This window comes from Kryptolebias marmoratus, linkage group LG4 (genome assembly GCF_001649575.2).
Source record: "Kryptolebias marmoratus isolate JLee-2015 linkage group LG4, ASM164957v2, whole genome shotgun sequence".
NCBI lineage: Eukaryota > Metazoa > Chordata > Actinopteri > Cyprinodontiformes > Rivulidae > Kryptolebias > Kryptolebias marmoratus.
Window position 1 is genome coordinate 16,603,129 of NC_051433.1, and position 21,372 is coordinate 16,624,500.

General features: G+C 41.6%; 2 protein-coding genes across 2 annotated transcripts in view; one reads left to right on the forward strand and one right to left on the reverse strand.

Annotated features, from left to right (window-relative positions):
- Window positions 1–9,249: 9,249 nt before the first annotated feature.
- il10 (interleukin 10) lies at window positions 9,250–12,018 on the forward strand. The gene is made up of 5 exons (XM_017415839.3): window positions 9,250–10,014; window positions 10,139–10,198; window positions 10,316–10,483; window positions 11,407–11,469; window positions 11,591–12,018. The coding sequence occupies exons 1-5, from the start codon at window positions 9,850–9,852 to the stop codon at window positions 11,687–11,689; spliced, it is 555 nt and encodes a 184-aa protein (XP_017271328.1). The 5' UTR covers window positions 9,250–9,849; the 3' UTR covers window positions 11,690–12,018.
- A 6,647-nt stretch (window positions 12,019–18,665) lies between these two features.
- The window catches only part of mapkapk2a (MAPK activated protein kinase 2a), a 23,104-nt gene continuing 20,397 nt past the window's right edge, over window positions 18,666–21,372 (reverse strand). The window contains exons 9-10 of the mRNA XM_017416013.3: window positions 21,292–21,372; window positions 18,666–20,300 (exon numbers count right to left, since the gene is read on the reverse strand). Of these exons, the coding sequence (XP_017271502.1) occupies window positions 20,151–20,300; window positions 21,292–21,372 (231 nt within the window). The 3' untranslated portion in view covers window positions 18,666–20,150. The remainder of the gene's footprint in view (window positions 20,301–21,291) is intronic.

Sequence of the window (21,372 nt, forward strand, 5' to 3'; positions counted from 1 at the left end):
AAAAAAAAAAAAAAAAAAAAAAAAAAAAAAACAATCAAGAGATATTAAAACATACCCAAAAATGTCTAAGAAAAGGGTGGAATTGACAATTATTGTGTGCTCTCAAACCTTGTATTTAGATTTCAACAACAGTTGTACAGGAGACTCTCCAAACATGCAGAATAAAGTCCCCCCAACAGACCACAAAGGAAAACTGACGGTGTAGCATGGTAGTGGCAGCATCATGCTGTGGGAATGTCTTTCATCAGTTAGAAATAAAAGAGTAGAGGATGGTTTTAAATATTATAACGTTCTTGAGAAATACTTGTTTCATTCACAGAACGTTATATCATATTACTGATGTTTATTGTCAGTATTTGTCTTGATTGCTACTTTATAGATAAATTCCAAAAGTGGCAAATGCTTTTGTAGCTGTACTCCCAGTGACAGTACATCTTTATAATCAGCAGGAAAGTTTATTTTCGTATAATAGTTGGACTCAAAAAATGAGAACTAACCTAGTTTCCTTGTTTATTTAATTTAAAGCACAGCCAGCACCACGAGCAAGTTCTTTGAGTGCAACTAATCACACAGTTTGGTCATTTTATCAGACATCTTCAGAGATGTCTAAGGTGGTTTTGTTTTTTTTTTGCCCTGCTCTCAGCAAAAGTGGACGCTTTTTCTTTCTCTCTGTTTCCTCCCCCTCCCCATCTGTCCTGATTTTTGGTTGTCTTTCTTTCTTTGGAAGCCTCTCTTTGAAGAATTTCTAAATTAAGTTATTATGGATCTGGTCAGCTGGTCTCTCAACGCAATAGATCAAATTTTCTCGACGAGAAGACCGGGCACAGGAGAGCCCTAATGCCCCAATTAGACATTTCCAGCTGGATACACCTTGGATTCCTGGAACAAGTGGAAGATTGTGTGTTTATCTGTAATGTTGGTCGAGGATGTTGAAGACGTATACGTAATTGGATTTTTGATAACATGATTTCTGTTTTTTGGACTTGGTGGCCACCTGGCGTATCATGAAATTCAGAAGAGGCTGGCAGCTGTTCGGTCATGTCAGGGCTGCCTGCTCTGTGTGAAGGAATGTGCTGAGCAGTGAACGCTCAGACTCAGTCGCTGTGCAAACAAAGGTGCATAATGGAAGCGTCTCTTGTGAGTCCAGCTGTGGACCTTAGAACTCGCTGGCTGAATGAAATCGACCTTGGAGAAGTTACTGACTCGGCCTGGCATGGAGGACCACATTAATTTGGCTGATTGGATTCATCATTGAGATGTTCCAGTAAGTAACCTATAACTGAATCAGCATTAGCATAGTTAAATTGGCTGAAAGTTGAATTACCATTAGCAAAGGTATAGTTCATCTTAGTCTGTTCAGCTGAGATTCTTAGATCGTAGTTTAGTTTATGTTTATATTAGCTTATTATAGCTTACTTTGGTTTTCCACAGTTTATTTTAGTATCACTTAGTCAATTTTATCCTGCCTTTGCTTGCTTAAACTTATTTTAGTTTGCTTGGCCAAGCTTATTTTTTATATTTTAATTTAGCCTGTGTTTTAGATAAATTTAGCTTTTTTTAAACAAAAAAAGCAAACAACCTTCTGACACCTTTAGTTGGCCTTCCGGTACCTTTAGTTTAGTTTAGTTCAGTACAGCCTAGCTTTTATCATTTCTGATCTGTTCAGCTGAGGTTTTTAAATCCTAGTTTAGTTTATGTTAGCTTATTATCAGTTTATTATATCGGAGTATCTATCTTATATCTTCCTCAGTTTATCTTTAGTATGACTTTGTATGACTTGTTTTAGATAAGTTTAAGTTAGCATTTTACATCCTTGTTTCTTAGCGTAGTTTCTCATCTGTTTATGTTACTTTTGCTCATTTATTTTATTTAGATTATCTTAGCTCAAACAAATTAGAAAGCACAACATTTTTGGGACAGTGTGTTTAGTTTTGATCCTTGTTAAGCACTTTGTTTGTCATTCTTTGGGATTGTTATGAGCATTGTTACTTTGGTTATGTAGTTACGTTCTTGGGCAGCATGGCTGAGGAGAGCTGTTGTCTCACAGCAAGAAGGTTGCAGGTTCACAGCATGGCTGCGTCCTGTATGTATGGAGTTTAGATGTTATGTTTACGGAGTTATGCTTAGTCATGTTCATTATGTTTTTGGGGTTTTTTTTGTGTGGGACATTTTCTTGACTGCTACTAAAACAGACCACTTCAAATATGTTTTCCCATGTGTTAATTGTTAATTTGTATCGTTGTTAGCTCACTCCCATACGTTCAAATATGCATCTTTTAAATACATTCAGTTTCAGGTGGTTATTTGAGGCTTAAAGCAAAGTTTCATGTTCCACTGTGACTGACAGGTTTTGTCAGTCACAAACCTGTTTCTTCAGGTTTTGACAACAAAAGCTCATGGAGTCGCTTCGCCCGGCTTTATTTATGTCAGCGTCAGTAACACGTTATAAGTAGGATGTTACCGTGGCAACACTGCTTCGTGTAACAATATGATTTGGTGTAGCATCAGCCTGAATAAAATGGTAAACATTACCTTCCTTGTTACCAGTCAGAGAATCGAACGTTTGGATCCCATTTCTGCTGCTGACATCCTTATCATTAAGATAATCTGTGACTCATTGGTTAATTAACATTCAGAGAGAGTACTTTTGATAGTTTCACAGATTCAGCACTCATATGTTTTTAAACCTTGGGAAAATATGAGCTGTCACAGCGAGCAGTTCTTACTTAAGTGCGGTTAACACCATGACAGGTGCTTATGCATTTGGCAGTATGCGTGGATGTGCTTACGCACGGCTTTTAATGCTCAAAGGATTCACTAAATCATCAAACTGGAGACTGTCAATAGCCAGCTGAGTCAGAAAAAGATGGATGGATGGATATGTTTTTGGTTTCTGTTTGTTCTACCATCATTGTCCCTTCTAAATGTCCTTTATACTTTCCAGATTCTCACATACCACCCGTATCTCGTCAGTAATCAGCACACCTGTTTTCATTCAATCATCACCTCTCCCAGCATCAGCAGCGACCCCGTGGCTTTCCTCTTTCCTCTCGGTCTGATTTTCTGCTATCTTCCCTGTATCCTACTGTTTTTTATTCTATTTTTTTCCTGTTACGCTGTCTCTGGATTTTTTGATTTGAGTCATTAAAGTCTTGCCTCACAGAGGGTTTGCCTCCTGTGGGCCTGGGTCCTGTCCTGCTACAACCACTCAGTATAAATCGTGACAATGCCGACGTGAGTCAGAGAATACCGTTAACGTGCGAGGTTCTCACGTTCTTCCTGCGCAGTCTTTGTTATCCTGCTTGTGCGGAGAAAACCCATTCACAGTTCTTCTGTGCACGTGCCCACGTGCTGTCCACATGTCAGGATGCAAATGCCCAAATGTGAGATTCTTTTGGGCAAAGTTAAGCTTTCTCCTCTTCAAACCACTTCCTTTTAATTTATTTATAGGCCATTTAATTTTAAGCAGAGTTCTCAGTAATCATCAGCATATATTGTAATGGACACAGATCTGGAAGCCAGAAGTTGAAGCCATAAAGGATGAGCTCCCCCTAGTCGACAGGCTGCAGTGCGATTTTAAAGTTGCAGCCCTCCATGGAAATGAGTGGGACATCCCTACAATACACATAAACACACTTAAATTTTTTTTTTGTCATGTGTTAACTTTTGTACATTTGCTTCATTGTTAGCTCACTCTCATATGTTCAAATAGTCACTATTTAAATACATTCAGTTTCAGGTGGTTATTTGAGACTTAAAGCAAAGTGTCAAGGTTCACTGTGACTGACAGGCTGCGGCAGAACTTCATGGAGTCGTTCACCCGGCTTTATTTCTGTCAGCGAAATAAAGTAGGATGTTACCGTGGCAACACTGCTTCGTGTAACAATATGGCCTGAATAAAATGGTAAATGTTACCTTCCTTCACTGGATTGCCCAAAGACAGATCTTCTCCGGGATCAGAGCAACAAATGTATCAGAGAAGTGTTATCAGTCAGAGAATCGAACATTTGGATCCCATTTCTGCTGCTGACATCCTTATCATTAAGATAATCTGTGACTCATTGGTTAATTAACATTCAGAGAGAGTACTTTTGATACTTTCACAGATTCAGCACTCATATGTTTATAAACCTTGGGAAAATATGAGCTGTCACAGCGAGCAGTTCTTACTTAAGTGCGGTTAACACCATGACAGGTGCTTATGCATTTGGCAGTATGCGTGGATGTGCTTACGCACGGCTTTTAATGCTCAAAGGATTCACTAAATCATCAAACTGGAGACTGTCAATAGCCAGCTGAGTCAGAAAAGGTTAGGTTTATGTGAATCTCCGCTGCTATTATTGCTAGGGTCAAGGAAAGTTTTTAATTACAGGAAATTTTAAAGTTTCCTCTTCTCTCAATGAATTCTTGCTCAATGGACGGGTTATTTAAAGCAGAAAGTTCACTTCGTGTGCTTGCTCAGGTCTGCAAAAAGAAACAAAAAAGGTTTCAATGGAAGTTTTAGTAGAGGAAGGTTCAGGCATTTGTGGTTACATTTGAATGCTGCTTCTGCTTTGCCCTTTGCTATAACTTCCGCTTCGAGAGACTCAAGAACAGGTGAGGGTATTAGTTCTTGTGGCCATTATCACCAGGAAGAGTGAAGCTTACAACGATCATGAGGACTGAGAGGGCAAGAAGTAAGGAAATGACTAAAGAATTCATTGGAAGTCCAGAGTTTTGGCTGCACTTGCAAAACTCCAAGAATGGTGCTTTTACACACTGCTCAGTTCTCAAAAGTGGTCACACACCGATTTAGCCCATGAGCCATCATCGCATCAGCTGACACTCAAACGGTGACCACACCCATGAGCGCACGGGCATTGGTTAACAGCTTTTGGCAGAACAGGTGGCACCCTGCTGAAATGACCCTGCAAAAAACGCATTTGTCAGAGTTTCCTTTTCTTCTTCTCTCTGAAGCTTTAGCAACAGAAACTATAAGAAAAATGAGGGCACTCGCATGAAGTTTACTTCTGCTTTACATCAAAACGGCGCTCGACATAAACAATAACCGAAACAGATCTGTGTGGGACTGGACGCCGAGATCGAAGCACACGTGTTTGCAGTCGAACAGACAACCAGTGTGAAAGTGAAAGATGATTGTGGTGGCTTTGTAAGTAAAGACGAATCCATTTCCTCTAAAGGTGACATCTGCAAGTACACGATGCAGAAGCACAAATCTGCACAAAGACGCGAAAAAGAAATGTGATGCACGCAGCTGAGGAAACGTAGAGAACCTCCAGCGCAATGTGCAACTCATCGACTCAGCTAAGACCCACAGCAAAGGACTGAAATGCACAAAAGCTGTCAGCTGTTTGCTCGAAAGTCCTCTGACACTCGCTATACGCGATGTTGCAATCGAGTTTCAGCAGGGCGGCTGATTTTTGGAACAACTGGATGTGATATCAGCAGTCTGGTTTCAGGTAATGTTTGAAACTGCTGACAGCAGCTTCTGAGCACTCTGACGACATCAGAAACCGTTAGGAGGTGAGGGGTTAAAGTGTAGCGACAACAAAGAGGCGACCCGACCGCATCAACACCTGATCAGAAGTGTCCTGCAGACAACAAAGAGACAAGCATTGAGATAAGTTCAAACTGAGTCAGCCTTGGCCTCCTTTTTGGTTTGCAGAGGCGCCGCGAACGGTACACAAGGCTGCTGTGGCGCCATTCAGTAAATCTCCCGGATTACTCCTGTTCCTTTCTAGTGGTAAAAGGATGCAGCTATTTTTATTTGTCATGTGGTGGCTATTTTTTCTCTTTATTTTTTTTTGTTTTGAAACAAGATGTCTAATAATTACACAAGTCCTCAATTGGTAAGCATCCCATAGCCGTACCTAATATTTAACTCCCACGTTATGTTATCAGTGTGAAATACTCGAGCTCTGATGACTTCTCAATTCTGTGAAGAGGTGACTAAAAAGCTGATTCATGATATTAGCTGGTTTCGTCCCACAGCAGCTCGAGGTTAAAATGATTCTGACGTGTCAGTTGTGCATGCACGCATTTTAGTCTCTGTCCAAAACCGGGTGTTTATTGAAAAAAAAAAAAAATTATATATATATATCATTTACTGGCAGCTTCCATATGTCACGGCAGAAATCCCAGCTAGGTCTTTATTCATTCAAATGTGTCCAATATGAGAGGAGTTTCCCCGTCGACTGCTTTCTGCTGACTCAGTGATATTTTATATAAATAAGCTCTGAGACAAGCATTAAACAAATCTTTAAAAAGTCTCAAAATGAAAAACTCAATGAATCTCAAGTTTTTTTTTTAAATGGAGTAACTCCCAAAATAAAATATGCCTCACATGAATCCATCATGGTAAGAATATATTTGCATTAACTTTATTCTCACCACTTTGGCTGCTATAATAAGAGTTTTGAAAAATGAGTTATCTACTGGAGGTTATTTAAACCACATCCCCTCAGAGGGTTGACAGGCATCCTAATTGATTTGAACCACCTGCTGATATTGATTTTGATCGTCAGCGAAACTGAAAGCAGCCAGCACGTTGTTCTCGTGTTTTTGCACGTATTTTTTCTGTTTACCTAAAAACTAATGATAATTTTTTTTGTAGGTGCTGTGCTGTTATACATGTCTGCACTTTCAAACTGTGTTAAACAATAAAGGACAACACTGAACATCAAAAAAACAAGAAAGTTTTGATTTTGTTACATGAGTGGCATTTTCAAGTATCTTCTCTGCAGATCTCTCAAGGGGCAAACTAAACCACGTCTTCGCAATGTGAAATTCTGGTTTTGATGCAATGTATTTATTAGCCCGAGCTGAGGTTGCTCTTTATCTCTCAGGCCTTTCGGTTGAACTCATTTAGAGAAAAACACATTACGCTGTCATAGCCGCTGCACACACCTCTTCCAGTACTTAGACCTTCTTACTCCTTTCTTCAGTTTCTCTGGAGATAATACCATTCAGAGACCATAAGTCATTCAGAAATATCATCTTTGAAATGCCAGGGTTGCCTAACGTCAGCGAGCCGAGACAGAAAGCTTGCAGGACGAATGGAAGAAGGACGGCTGTGGACAAGTGGACATTCCACACAAGAAATTTTAAAAGTACAGAAGGGAAAACACCGCCTTAGTCTGCCACTTCTAAAAGTACCAGGCAACTTCTCCATGTGGTTTCTCCTTTTCAGAGTTATCTTTTTCTTTTCTTTTCTTCTTTTTTTTTTTTTTTGCAAACCTCAAAGCCTGTTCAGTGAAGACGACGGTGGAAGCCCAAGAGCTACGCAGAGACCCATCAGCTTCCTTCTCACTGCCGGCTCTGTTGTGTACGTCTGACATAGAGAGAGAATCCATGGCGTCATCAGACTCAAACCACGACTTGATGTCGTTTCCATATGGGTGGGCCGCTTTGTTATTGAGAAGAAAGCCTGTAAATTACTATAAAATAATTCCCTGCATTTTAAAAGTCCTTTTAGGCCCTTCAGCAGCTTTAATTCCAACTCTGTGCCGGTCGGCTGTCTATGAAAATTAAAGGTGCTGGATCCAACAGGACAAAAACCTGTCCAAACTAACAATTTTAGAAAAGAAAAAACTAAATCTGCACAACTTTTTTTTTTTTAACCTTTTCATATTGATGGATAATCTGTCCTTAAATTTAAAAAAAATAAATCTGTGAGCAACATTTGAGACACGGCATAAAACGATCAGTTTGGTTGAAACCGTTAAACTCACGGGCCGAGCAGACGTTTCGAAAAAGCTGCATGCGTTTGAATACCGAGCACCGTCTTTACGGCGCTCCACCGCCCTGCTTGATCCCCGATATTAATTTTTGACACCTGCTTTACTCGTTCTTTCTCTTTTTCCTCTCCATTTGCGCTTTTCTGACTCTGCCATATTTGTTTGCCTACACAGACTACATCCAGTCCGATGTAGGTCAGTCACGTGGCTCGAGCTTCTACTTGGTTTTGTCAAGATACACTTATACACTTCCCAAAAGTCCCTTCACACTCATACGAGCTCTTGAGTGACTTCCCATTCTTAATTCACAGGGTTTAATCTGACATTGGCCCACCCTTTGTAGCTGTAACAGCTTAAACTCTTCTGGGAAGGCTTTCCACAGGTTTAGGAGTGTTTGTGGGAATTTTGGACCATTCTTCCAGAAGCTCATCTGTGAGGTCAGACACTGATGTTGGATGAGAAGGCTTGACTCACGGTCATCCCAAAGGTGTTGTTTCAGGTTGAGGTCAGGACTCTGTGCAGGCCAGTCAAGTTCTTCCACATCCGTGTCTTTATGGACCTTGCTTTGTGCCCTGCTGCCCAGTCATGTGGGAACAGGAAGGGGCCGTCCCCAAAGTCTTCTCACAAAGTTGGGAGCATGAAAATGTGCAAAATGTCTTGGTCTGCTGAAGCATTGAGAGCTCCTTTCACTGGAACTAAGCAGCCGAGCCCAACTCCTGAAAAACAAGCCCACACCATGGTCCTCCCTACACCAAACTTTACACTTGGCTCAATGCAGTCAGACAAGAACCGTTCTCCTGGGAGCCGCCAAACCCAGACTCGTCCATCGGACTGCCAGACAGACAAGCGCAATTCGTCCCTCCCGAAGACACGTCTCCCTAGAGTCCAGTGGTGGCATGTTTTACTCCACTGCATCTGAGTCTTTGCACCTGGTGATGGAAAGCTTGGATGCAGCTGCTCAGCCATGGAAAGCTCTCTACATGCTGATCCTGAGCTGATCAGAAGGCCACATGACGTTTGGAGGTTCTGCAGCTGTTGACTCTGGAGGACGTTGGTGACCTCTGGGAACTTTGTGCCTCAGCGTCCTCTCAGCCCGCCCTGTAAGCTCACATGACCTGCCACCTTGTGGTCGATTTGCTGTCGGTCCCAATCACTTCCACTTTGTCATAAAACCACAAACAGCTGACTGTGGAATATTTAAATTTCACTGGACTGGACTTATTGCACAGGTGGCGTCTATCACGATACCACTCTGGAGCTCGCTGAGCTCCCGAGAGCGACCCATTCTTTCAGTAATTGTTGTAGAAGCAGGCTGCATGGTTGATTTTACACACCTGTGGCCATGGAAGTAATTGGAACACCTGATCTCAATGATTTCGGTGGGTGAGTGAATACTTATATATATATATATATATATATATATATATATATATATATATATATATGTGTGTGTGTGTGTGTGTGTGTGTGTGTGTGTGTGTGTGTAAACTGAAAAATAACTGGAGTAAACTCTTTCAAATTGCCCCGTTTTATATAGTTTAGGATCCCATTTTTTATGTTTTATTTTAGAATTTGAAACAAGTACCTATAATATTTGTATCCACATAGCCAGTAATAATAATCATAATATATTTGAATAATTTAATCATGAAGTATTAAAAATGAAACATGTTTTATTTAAAATAAAATGTCATCCTTCCTCATTTAAAATTAAAAAGCATGTAAGACAACGTTTATTTCAAATAAATCGACAGTTTCAAAATGTTTCCTTTCGTTTTTATTGTTCCAACCAGAGATAATCTTTTAAACTCACAGACCTCATGGGAGGAGCACTCACATGTAATGAATGATTGCATAAAAAAAAAAAAAAAATCCCCCTGTGTACATGAACATGTTAACTGTTTCCCTTCCAGTAAAGTCTCCTCCCTCGGTTTTTTGTCCCAATTTTGGCTATATATTAAGAGGGGAGATGAGCCCCAAAATATGCACTTCTGAGGTCTGCAGCAAGATCCCACAAGGAGGAAGATTTATCCGCCCGACCTGCAGCATCTTCTCTCAGCTCTCGCCTCCAGCCTGAAGCCCGCGCCGGCAGCCTGAACCAGCCCTGCTAAGCATGTCTCCTCGGTTTGTCCTCCTGTCCCTGCTGGCTGTCCTCTCCTTCTTCGCCACATGTCGGAGCACTTTGGTTTGCAACAACCGGTGCTGCCAGTTCGTGGAGGACTTCCCGGCCCGGCTGAAGAAGCTCAGACAGGACTACTCCCGGATCAGAGACTTCTATGTGAGTGTACACACACACACACACACCTCCTCTTCAGCTGCTGCTGCAGCATCACACAGATGGTTCATCCCTCCTTGCAAAAAAAAAAAAACATCTCGCTCACTTTTTTTTTTCTTTCCTCCAGGAAGCAAATGATGACTTGGACATAGCGCTGCTGGACCAAAGCGTCGAGGACTCCTTCAAGGTAAGCCTCTCCAGAGCTTTTACCTTTTATTTTAACCTCAAGAGGCTCGTCTTGCACGCCGAATAGTGTAAAATGACGTCCCCTAACCAGGCTGGTGTTGCTCTGCCCTCCTCTCAGACTCCGTTCGCCTGCCAGGCCATAAACAGCATTCTGGGCTTTTATTTGAACACGGTTCTGCCCACCGCGGTGGCCGGGGCGAGCGACGGCTCCGCCAGGATCCTGAAGCCCCATGTGGAGTCCATCCAGCAGATCTTCGACCAGCTCAAGAGTGACGTCACCAGATGTGTGAGTATCCGAGGGCACGTGGGGCCAACTCATGTCAACATGAGGCGTTCACTGCGCGTCAGGAAATTACACTCCGAACATGACCGGTTCGATGAACTCGACTTAATGACGCGCAGCTGGGTGGTTTAAATGTTAAAAAAATAATTATTATTTTCACGTATGACTGATTTGCAAGCCTTCCAAAAGTATTTGGAGCAAAACATTTCTAAAAAATAGCCTTAATTAAGTGAAAAGTTTTGTGTTTTTAAGCAAAAAGGTTAACTTGGATTTAATTAGAAGCATTTAACTGCTTTAATATCCTTTATTATTCCTTTAATGCTGCTCAGCCTGCTTATTTTGACGGCTTAAAATAAATTCAAGATAGAAATAATGGTGCAGTTCAAACAACACCTGAGTTTCATTTTTCAGACCCATGGCTCCCAAAGTTGAACCCCACTGTGGGCCGTGCAGATTTTTTTTTTTCTGTTTTCTTTTAACTGATCTGGCTGTTCTAGTATTCAAAGTATTGTTTTAAAGTGGTTATTTCAGTCAGAACAGAAAAACACTTTTTTTTTCTGCCAGTCTGTCAAAACTAAAGAAATATTTGAAGTTCAGATGAACAAAAAAAAACACATTTGTGGTTTCAGCGTCAAACGCAGAAACCCTTTGTTTGCCCTTTTTGACATCATTCTTCGAGCTTACTCACCATGGGTCATGGTGTTGCATTAGTCAGTGATTCCTGAACTGTAGCAGTGTGCAAAGCTGTTTCATCCAGCCTTTGTAAAAGGGGAAGAGGATCTGTGTTTCTTTTGCTTTTTTATAAGTTTTATAAGTGCTTTTAATTTGCTCTTAATTAACTTGCTAATTAAGCCTTTCTCATTTGTTGATGGAGAGAGTCTGACAAGCTGTGCTAACATGACTTTTTTTCCACTTTTCCTTTTCAGAGACACTACTTCTCCTGCAAAAACCAGTTTGACATCAATAATCTAAATTCGACTTACACTCAGGTGAGCGTCAACATGAAACACATTTTTCTGTTTTGTAAAAAAAAACAACAATAATGAGTAGTAGCTCTACAACCGTCTCAACCGGTGAACAGTTGACTAAATGTGACGTGTTTGCTTGCAGATGGAGAGCAAAGGTCTGTTCAAGGCCATGGGGGAGCTGGACTTGTTGTTTAACTACATTGAGACATACCTGGCATCTCATCGACACAGAAACCTGTGAAGTCTGCTTCAGAACTAAACCAGGATATCATTGTATTCCTTATACAGGAGAAAAAAAAAAGACTTCTTGTCTGCTTCTAGTCTATAATATTCAGAAATATGAATGTCCTTACGAGCCAACCGATGTCTTTGTTGTTCAAAGACGTAAATTTTATGTTTCTGTCCCATGGACAACTTGTTGTTTGAGACTGTTACTGTGTTATACACTTGAATCTATCAGAAATGTGATATTTATTGCTTTTAATATGTGTTGTGTGTATATTGGTATTTATTATTATTGGTATTTTTCTACAGTCAAATGCAAAATAAAAAAAACTAAAGAAAAAACTTTACGCCTGCTGATTTTCTTGAGTAAGATGTTATACAACTGCTATCATGCAATAGCACGCTGGAATGAGTAAACACACTGTATCACATCCTGCAGTGTACGGCAGAGAACGCGCACGGCGTAAACTCGACAGGCTGATGTTCTAACCTCAAACGTGACCCATATACATCACTTACCAGCAGCAGTGTGTGTTAACTTACCGTAACTAGCCAGCCTCACCCTCGTGGCATATGCACGCTTGCAGAAGAAGAAGAAGAAGGAAAAAAAAAAACTAAGCAAGCAAAAACCATCTCCCTCAGTGTCATATACAGATGAAGAACCCAACTATAACTCGAGGTGAAAACATTTTAAATCGAAACGAAGGAACTTTGCCAGCTTTATTGCATTGCTGTCACTTCCACCAAAGTGGCGCACAAACGCACTCTGCACGCTTTGAATAAACGTCGTGGTATTACTCTGACAGAAGGGGTCTGACTTGACTCTTCTCCCGACTTGACTCAGGGCTCAACACTGAAACTACTCGAAGACATTTTGGTTGTCACATGCTTAGTCAGTGTAAGCCGAATTGAGTAGTATCAATCCAGCAATGACGCTACTTCTGAAAGAAAAAAGCTATCATTCATAACATCAGTTCTGCCGAGCATGATTGGTTAGCTTTTTCAGCGTTAGCTCTGGCAGGAACAAGCTTCTTACAGGTGACTCAACTTAATTAATGAGGCTTTTTTCTTTTCTTTTTTTTTTTTTTTTTGATAAATTTGAATGGCATTGACATTTCAGCCCTCCTTAAACATGCGCTGACAGTTTTGATTGCTCGTGTGTGAACCAAAGAGGGCTGTTATGGAATGAGTCTTCGGCTGAGACTGCAGCAGTTTCGAGGCGGGGTGGGAAAAAGCTCGAGCCAGTGTGTGCAGATGTGCAAGACTGCGGTGCACGGAGAGGTGCAAATAAATTGCCCTCTTTAAACGCCACCTCTAACTTCTTTGAGTGAAGGTGGTCAGCAGATGGAGGAACTAACGAAGCGTTGAACCTGTACGCATCTGATGCACCGAGGACTGATGGGTCCGTCTGTTTCAGGGAAAGATCCTGCATCCTTTACTCCTCTCTGTGTCTGAGGGCAGAGGATGTCAGACCCGAGACAAATGTGTAAATCCATGTGTTCTTTGGGATTGGTGTTGGGATTACACTGCTGCAAAAAAATGTCCCTGCATGAAACATTTGCGTGCGCTGAGATCTCTCACAGCCCCAGACAACATTACTGCAATGTCCAACATTAGTGCAATGCAACGGTGCACCGTGATACAAGTCATTCTGTAAGACCACAAAAAGCAGAATGACGAACACTTTGACTGCTGTGCAGATGTATTTCTGAAGAGAAAATCACCACAAAGTGCAAAAGGAAATGGAGGGAAAAGGGCCAGAACTGAGCTGTTTCTTTTGCTTTGAATGAGAGGCAGAGTTTGCTCCTGTCGTGAAAAAAAAAACAAAAGCACAAATTTACCGTTAGTTACATTTCAAATTCTGCTCCTTTAAGTTGTAGCTCAGATGTTCTTCGAGTGGGGTTTTGTGTTAATATCTTACTTGTTGTAATCAGCTCAGTTTTGCTCCAAGCTGAGGTCGTTCAGAGTTACACGCTGACATGACTGACGACCTAAGGGCTAGTCCAAGCAGGGACCAGGAGTGACTTGATGTCATCTTGAAAACACTCCACATTAAAATAATAAAATAAAATAAATCATTCAGGTTCACTACTTTATAAACCTTTACATTGCAGTTATTTCACATTACACGGTTACTTGCATTAAGTTCAATGGGTTTTTTTAAGTGTGAAAGGCAGCCACAGCAGCTAGCTGTAGCACTTCCGGCGCAGCATGGGGAACTTCATGCTGGATTATCCTGATCCAGAATAGCCATGTAATCCAAAATAACAGTAAAAGTTTGATGAAAAAAAAAAATAAAAAAATTGCACAAACTGTTTTGACATTTTTGATATTTGAGTTGCTGTAAGGTGGCAGGAATCCACTGTGGTTGGACTAGCCATTAGCTCATCAGTTCAGCCAGAATTAAACTCTGTTGCGCCAATACGAGGTGGTTCAAAACGCTATCTACAGCAGATAAGATATTAATTATTCACAACTTTTCTCCGTCGACCTTTAAGTTGACACAAGTATATCAATACTGGACTCGTATTTTACACGTTTAGATATTACGCCTCTAAAATAGCAACTGTGCACGTAAGGCATCAAAACTCAAGAACAGAGAAGGATTCAGGACTTTTTAAAAGGACCGGGGACGTCTTTTTAGAAACACTGACTGCTCTGAGACACAAGTTTCAAATCACATCCGATGAGTCAGGAATTAGATCAAGATAGCAAATGACTAATATATATTTGCAGTATATTCTTTCCTCTTTGCACAAACTGACACAGTATGTATGTCTATATATATATGAATCTGTCAGTGCAGAATGTCAGCCTGCCTCGTATAGTAAATTGGAAAATGTGTTTCATCAGTGCAGCTTCGTAGAATTATTGCGTAAAAGCCCATTTTAGGACATGCAAAGAAAGCATTTGGTGGCACCGAGAGTCTGTTTACCAGATGTCTTTCCTGCGTCTTTCGGTGGAAAGAGGGGCTTCGATGAATGAGTGACAGAGCCGTGTTTCACAACAATCATCCACACAGAAGTCGGAACAATACTCAGAATAAATTCACTACAGTGTTGTGAAACAAGTGGAACTCTGGGTACTTCCTGAATATTGACGCATCACAGTCTAAATGTATCATCATCTTTCTTTTCTTTTACATAATATGTGCATTTCTTACGATGTGCCCTGTGTCGTGACTGCTAACGCCGAAGCACCTCAGTACGTCTCTGTCTCGTGTGACAGAACGTGTTGGGCTGCAGCTTTAGCCTGCGTCATTATTTAAGATTCGCAGCTGAAAGGTTTCAGGTCCCTCATACGTTCAGATTCTTATCAATCAAAAAGACGTGATACGTGCAAAACGTGTTTGTTCGTTTGCTCGTTCTGCAACAAACCCTAAACATGCTCTCACAGCCGCAAAGAAGTGCTTTCGTCAATGAGCCGAAGGGGACACCCTGGAACCAGTCTCCTGGGATCAGCCTGCAGCTGCAGAGCTGAAGAAAACTTTCCAAGGTACTCATTTGGAGCAACGAACTTTCAAAAAAAAAAACGCAAGTACCTGTAACGCCTGACGCTGATTGGCTGTTCGACTCTAAAACTTGACTTGAATGCAGTGACAAAAACCCAGAAACTGCACTTTGAAAAGGTCATGTGACCGGACTGGAATGAAAAAGCCAGAGAGGGGTAAGACATGTAGACACGGGATGCCACTGACACAGGGCTGAGCCATCAAGGTCCCTCAAATCACCGAGAGACAAGTGACCTGTAGTCAATCCCTGTGACTCTTTATGCCACAACACTGCCAAGACTGGTCCTCCCCCGCAGCTTTGCCGTACGCTCACATGATTCGCCATAAAGCAGAAGTGAGATTTGAGCATGACACGATGGCACCGATCACCATCCGGTTACTCCAAACACAGCCGTCTCTGCTCTGATGTTAATGGCTGCTGGCTGATGTCATGCGGTTCTGTGATGGTTGATGCACAATCAAACAATCCTCTGATTTGCGTAGGCCCACCAGAGCCCTCGCGATGCGTACAGGTGCCCTCGCATTGGTTCCACCTTTAATGTCACTGTGGTATCTGTACACCACAAGTGCCGGGAAGTTGCGCAACAGAACCGCAGAGCCTCCCGCAAACCCACAACGCGCCTATCCAACTCTGCCAAGTTGCGGCAGCGCTGTCGAGCGCATCGTCGGCGCCTGCTGACCTCCCCTTGCTGTCGGATCGAGCGTCAAATGCTCCAGCAACTGCCTGATAACCCTACTGCTCCACTTCCGAAGCGCCCCTTTTTAGACCCCCCACCCCCCACGCCACCTTTCAAATCAGATCATTCCTTCTTGTCAGCGAGTGCGCTTATTGTCAGACGGCTGTTCTTGGAAGGCAGTGAAGAAAGAGTTCCTATAAGAGAGAGATGCTTTTAAAATAACCCGCGATGATGTGAACCCGAAATCAAAGCAACCACAGTAACCACAACATGTAGGTAAAGGTGTACCTAACAGTAAAAAAAAACAAAAAAAACAATTACCTTTCCAGAACAAGTGTGTGTGTGTTCTTGTGAGTGTGTGTTATTCAGCACAAAAATAGTGATAACGACACGTTTTCCGTTTGAAAGCACTTAAAAGTTTTCTCAGCGACGTCGTTGCCAGTGTGTCATGTTTCTGTCGCAAGGTGCGTCTGCTGCGGGTCAGTCAGCACCTTTGGGGGAGAGGATGTGTGCTCGTGTGTGACAGGCAGGGCGGCACGCCACTTCAAAGAACCGTGAACTGTGAGCCGTGAGCGTCGGCTGAGAAGTCTCCCTCCTCCACACTTCACGTTTTTAAAGGCACCGACATTCTGCTGACTCTTTCCAAACCGGAAAAATGAACTGAACCCGCTATTTGTGAGGAAATCTTTATATCTCTGCAGTGATGAAAACCGTCTAATGTCATCAACTTTTGAGAAAAACACCTTTTTTCTATAGTTTCCTACAAGCTTTGAGTTTTACACTACGTTTCTCGCCCCAAACCCGTCATCGCAGGCAGCTCAGGCAGCATGGGGCCTCTGCTGAATTTGTGAGAATCAGACTAGGTGGGTGTCCTGTGGTGTAGTTAACCGTATTATTCAGGGGTAGAACCTCCTCAGGGTTACTACTGGGACTCCCCTGGACCCCCTTTCACCCCCGTCTCTGTCTGACTTTTCGCAGGTGTATTCGGGCTGAGATGACTGTGGGTTTCGTCCCACTCAGAGCTGGAAGCACAGAACCTACGGTCGGCCCTTACCTGAAGAGAAACAACCCCGCGCGCTGGTGGGAAACTCGCTCAAACAGCCCGGTGTTGACAAATGTGCGTGTTGACTCAATGGCCCCCGTGCCGTTTTGCTACGTAAATGCGTGCATTCCAGGAGTCACTCATGCAAGAAGGGATGATACAAGTCTGTGCACCCCATGTCTGAGCTACAGATCCCGAACCCTGACCTAGGAGGTGTGTTCGGCTTCAAATAAACTTTATATTCAAACAATATTTCGACCTTTAATTTGACCAAATCACTTCATAACAGCTTCATTAAACAGAAGGACAAAGCGATAATGAAAGAAAAATGGCACGTTTTAAGCAATAATACAGCACTGAAATAGTGCTTTCAGGGGTTTTTAATGACCTTTTTTAAACCCTGTAGATTACAGCACTCTTATCTTACTTTGAACAGTGTGCAGGTGATAGAAGAACTCCTCAGCAGTGCTTTAAATCACATTTGGCTGGAGCTCAGACCACGTGGCTGATTCTTCTTCTGCCGCAGCGCCACTTACACGTGGAGTTCCTCTAGGTTGCGTTCTCGGCCCTGGCCTGGTTTCGTTGAACATGTCGTCTTTGACGTTTATTTTTAGAAGGCGCATCTGGTTCGACTGCTTCGCAGATACTCAGATATATTTGCCCATAAAAATCAAAACTAATGAGCTTTTATTGGATTGTCTAAACAGCACCAGGGCATGGGTGAACTTACATTTTAATGAAAACGAAACAGAAGTTAAATCGTTTTGGAGGAAAGATTTTCTTGGATGTCTAATATTATTCAGTCTTTCACAAGTCTTTTATTTTGATTAAAAAAACAGATGTCAAAATGGCAATAATTCATAGCCAAGGTGGTCCTATTTCTACAAAGATTTTGCTTTTATTACCACATATAGATTATTGTAGTTCCTTGAATAAGGACTTCGATCAGTCCTCTCATTTCCTGTAGTTGGCACACAATGCTGCTGCTCGTCTGTTAACAGAAGCAACAAACGGAGCAGATATCAGCTTTTACTTCCTGTTCGAGTTGATTTTAAGATTAAGTTTAATTTTTTTTATGCTCTCAGTGTTGTTCAATCTGATTTTCAGGAAATATTTCAACAGTCAAACCTACTGTGAATCAAGTTTTCTGCAGCCAATTTAGAAAATATTTCTTCATAGAAGAGTTTAGAAACATTTTAAGGTGCTATTAAAAGTTCTGCTTCTACTCAGTTTTTATTTCAATAATTCATTGTGCTCTGAAGGTTTTATTTTATTCTGTTTTTCTTTACTGGTGTCACTCTTAGTGTTTAAAGATCTAATTTTATCGCTCGTTGTTGTGTAAATTTGCAGGTTCGCTTAATAAGGTGCTATTTAAATAAAATTAACGAAGTATATACGCTGTCTAAAAACCATCTGACTGTTTGAATAAAGCAAATTTCACAAAAAAATTATTTTTTTTACAATTTCTAAACTTTTCTATAAATATAGTTTTAAAACTTTAACATTCGAAGAAAGTAGATTGTTTTGAGCTGCAAGGCCACCGTCTTGGACTACTAGAAATGATTTCAATCAGGATGAAAGGACACATTTGTTCTCCCACATTTTTTTTTTGTTTTTTTATTCCAAAGCTGAAGCAGTCAAAAGTACGGCAGGTGGAGCTGAAGAGACTCAAAGATGAGTACAGACAGACACATCTGTGTTTCTACTACAAAAATGTGACGAGAGCAAAAAAACATTTTTAGTCACAAACATTCAACTAACATTTTTTTTTTTACTGTGAGAGATTGTTTTGTGTGTGTGATGCAGATGATACTGTGGATGTGATTTTTACAAAGTGAAGTGGATCAAATCAAAGTGATTTCCTATGATCCAGAGTGAGCTGGGACGTGTGCCGACCCATTAACAAAACACTGAGCAGGATGGAAAACAAAAAACAACAAAAACGTATCCTCTCTGAGTGTGATGACGGCTCACTGGCGCCATGTCAGACTTTGCGCCGCGTCGACGGACAGCACGGTCCTTTGCATTTCCTCTCAGTACTGCGGGAAGAGGGCAGAACTGCGGTGGGACAGGAAGCTGGGCTGCTGCAACCTACAGACCGTCCAAGTGTCCAATCTGCACTATATGGGATGCTACTGCTTACAACACACACACACACATAAACACTCCCTATTGTTGCTTGACTTCTCCCCCAAAACAATTAAAATCATAAGAAACAAGAACAAAATGAGTTTAAAAGGATTTCAGGCGGACAAACACATCTGCATAGCTTTAACCTGAAAATTAATCTGCCGTGTTTTTTTTTCTTTTATACTCTGAAAGGTAACATTGGTAAAAGCACGAACCAAAAAGTAGAAAGGGGTTAAAAGCCATTTGTCGATGAGCAATACTCTGTAAGGCCTATGCTAAAATGTTCATGAAATCCATGAAAAAATTACAGTATCTGCCTCCTACTCTCCGATGAGCTACATGCAAGAGAAAGAAGAGTTTTTGAGGTTTTCAAACGGCTTCTTTCCCTGCCCTAAAACTAGTCGCCTGAAAACGAAACTAAAACTAAGCGTGGGTTTAGGCAGGAGAGAGGGGCAGCGGAGTGAGGTGCTCTGTCGGAGCGGCACACGGTCCTTGTGTGAGTGCATAGGCCTCAGTTCAACATTCATCAAACACAAAGTGGACCTAAAAGTCCCTCCCTGCTCAAATCCCAGAAATCAGAGTCTGTTTCCAGCTACGGTCAGGGACGACGTCTTTACATTCCACTTGTCAGTTCAAAATACATCTGCTTGTTTCTTGCGTTCCACGAACAAGAAGAGAAACCTTCCCTTGGAGCTAATTTTTGGGATTTAGCCATGTGACGACATTCGCAGGTTAGGGGGCTGAAACTAGAGTAGGGCGGTGGGCTAAAACAGAACTACTGCTAACGCTAAGGCTTCATGTTTTCTTCCAACATTCAGGCCCCTCTGAGTACACACCCTGATAGCTTCTGGATTTCATAATCTCAAAACGGGTGGAAAAACACACACACACAAAAGAAAAAAAAAAGGACTCATCGCTTTGCCAGAGTAAAGTGATGAACTTGTTAAAATGGTACAGTAACAAAAAACAAACACTAATACAAAACAGAATTTGCCAAGGAAAAAAAAAAACCCAAACAAAACACTGAAAATAAAATCCATGCAACGCGACACGTGTCGACAGATTATTGCTTCCTTGTCACAACTTGTGTTGTATGTGCATGCAAAGCATGCGTCTTTCAGTGGGTAGCGGAGTTTGGGTCTTGCATGACTTTCATGGCTTTCCGTCTCCTTTTTATTAGCAGTGGATTGGTCGAGTCTTCGATGGTCTTGATTTTGATCTGCTCGTAGTCGACTCTCATTGTTGCCAAGGCACTGGTCATTTCCTCCTGAGAAATAAGGAAAGAAAAACCGAGCTATTAGGCAGGTTGCTTTACTCGTTTGTTGTAGTTAGACACGTTGATTTAGTGAACAGGAGGTTTATTTCTTTCCTTTAAGTGTTTTTTCTTTATTGTATTTGCTGATCAAACAGAATAAGGAACATCAGATTTATTCCTGTAATTGGAGCTTTGCACAATGCAATGTTGCAATCCCAACGATTAAGGCAAATTCAACTAATCCCCGCAAAACTTTGCTCAGAGTCGCACATTGACCAATCACCTTCGATCCCGCCGGGGTTCACTTCCTGGAATCTGAGTGGGGCTCAGCCTCCAAGATGAAAACGCGTCTGGCATCGATAGATCACATTTACCATGAAATATTTCAAAAAAATGAGTACAATTCCGTTTCCTGGCACGTTACATGCAAGAGGTGGGATAATGTTTTGCAACACGTGCGTCTTTGTGGTGGAACAGTAATAAAAACTGTTGCTTTTCTACCACAAACCAGGAGAAAGAATACATTTTACATCTTCGTGCTACAGTGTTCTGTGTAACTTGAGTAGTTTTGTTGCGTTTCATGAGTACAGCAGACTCTTTTTATATTTAAATTCTATTTTACTTTTGTTAAATTTGTTAAGAGTGGGTTTCCGCAGACCCTGCAGTCAACACCCACCCCAGCTGGTCTTCCTTCATCTTTACAATCCTCCAAGCAGCGCTGAAGTTAGGATGTGTTTTTGTTTTGGGGGTAAAAAAGATTTTGAACCAGCAGTGAGTTGTGTATGGGAGTTTAGGAATAAGAGTACTTAAAGAAATCAGACTTGTATAATTCCACCTGCACCAAGTTCAGGTGCAAAGACAAGTAGCTGTGTCCACACTTCTCAGATACTAATTTGAAAGTCTGCTTAGATAATCCTGATAGTGACAGAATTACAACAAAAACTGACAGTGATAGTCTGTATAGCGGCTGTATTTTTTAAGTAATCAGAGCCAGAAGTCTCACCTTGACTTCCTCCCATGCATCCATCTCCTCCTTTAAAACCCGGCTGGTGTGGAGCGGGGTCTGAGGAACCTCCATCGATTG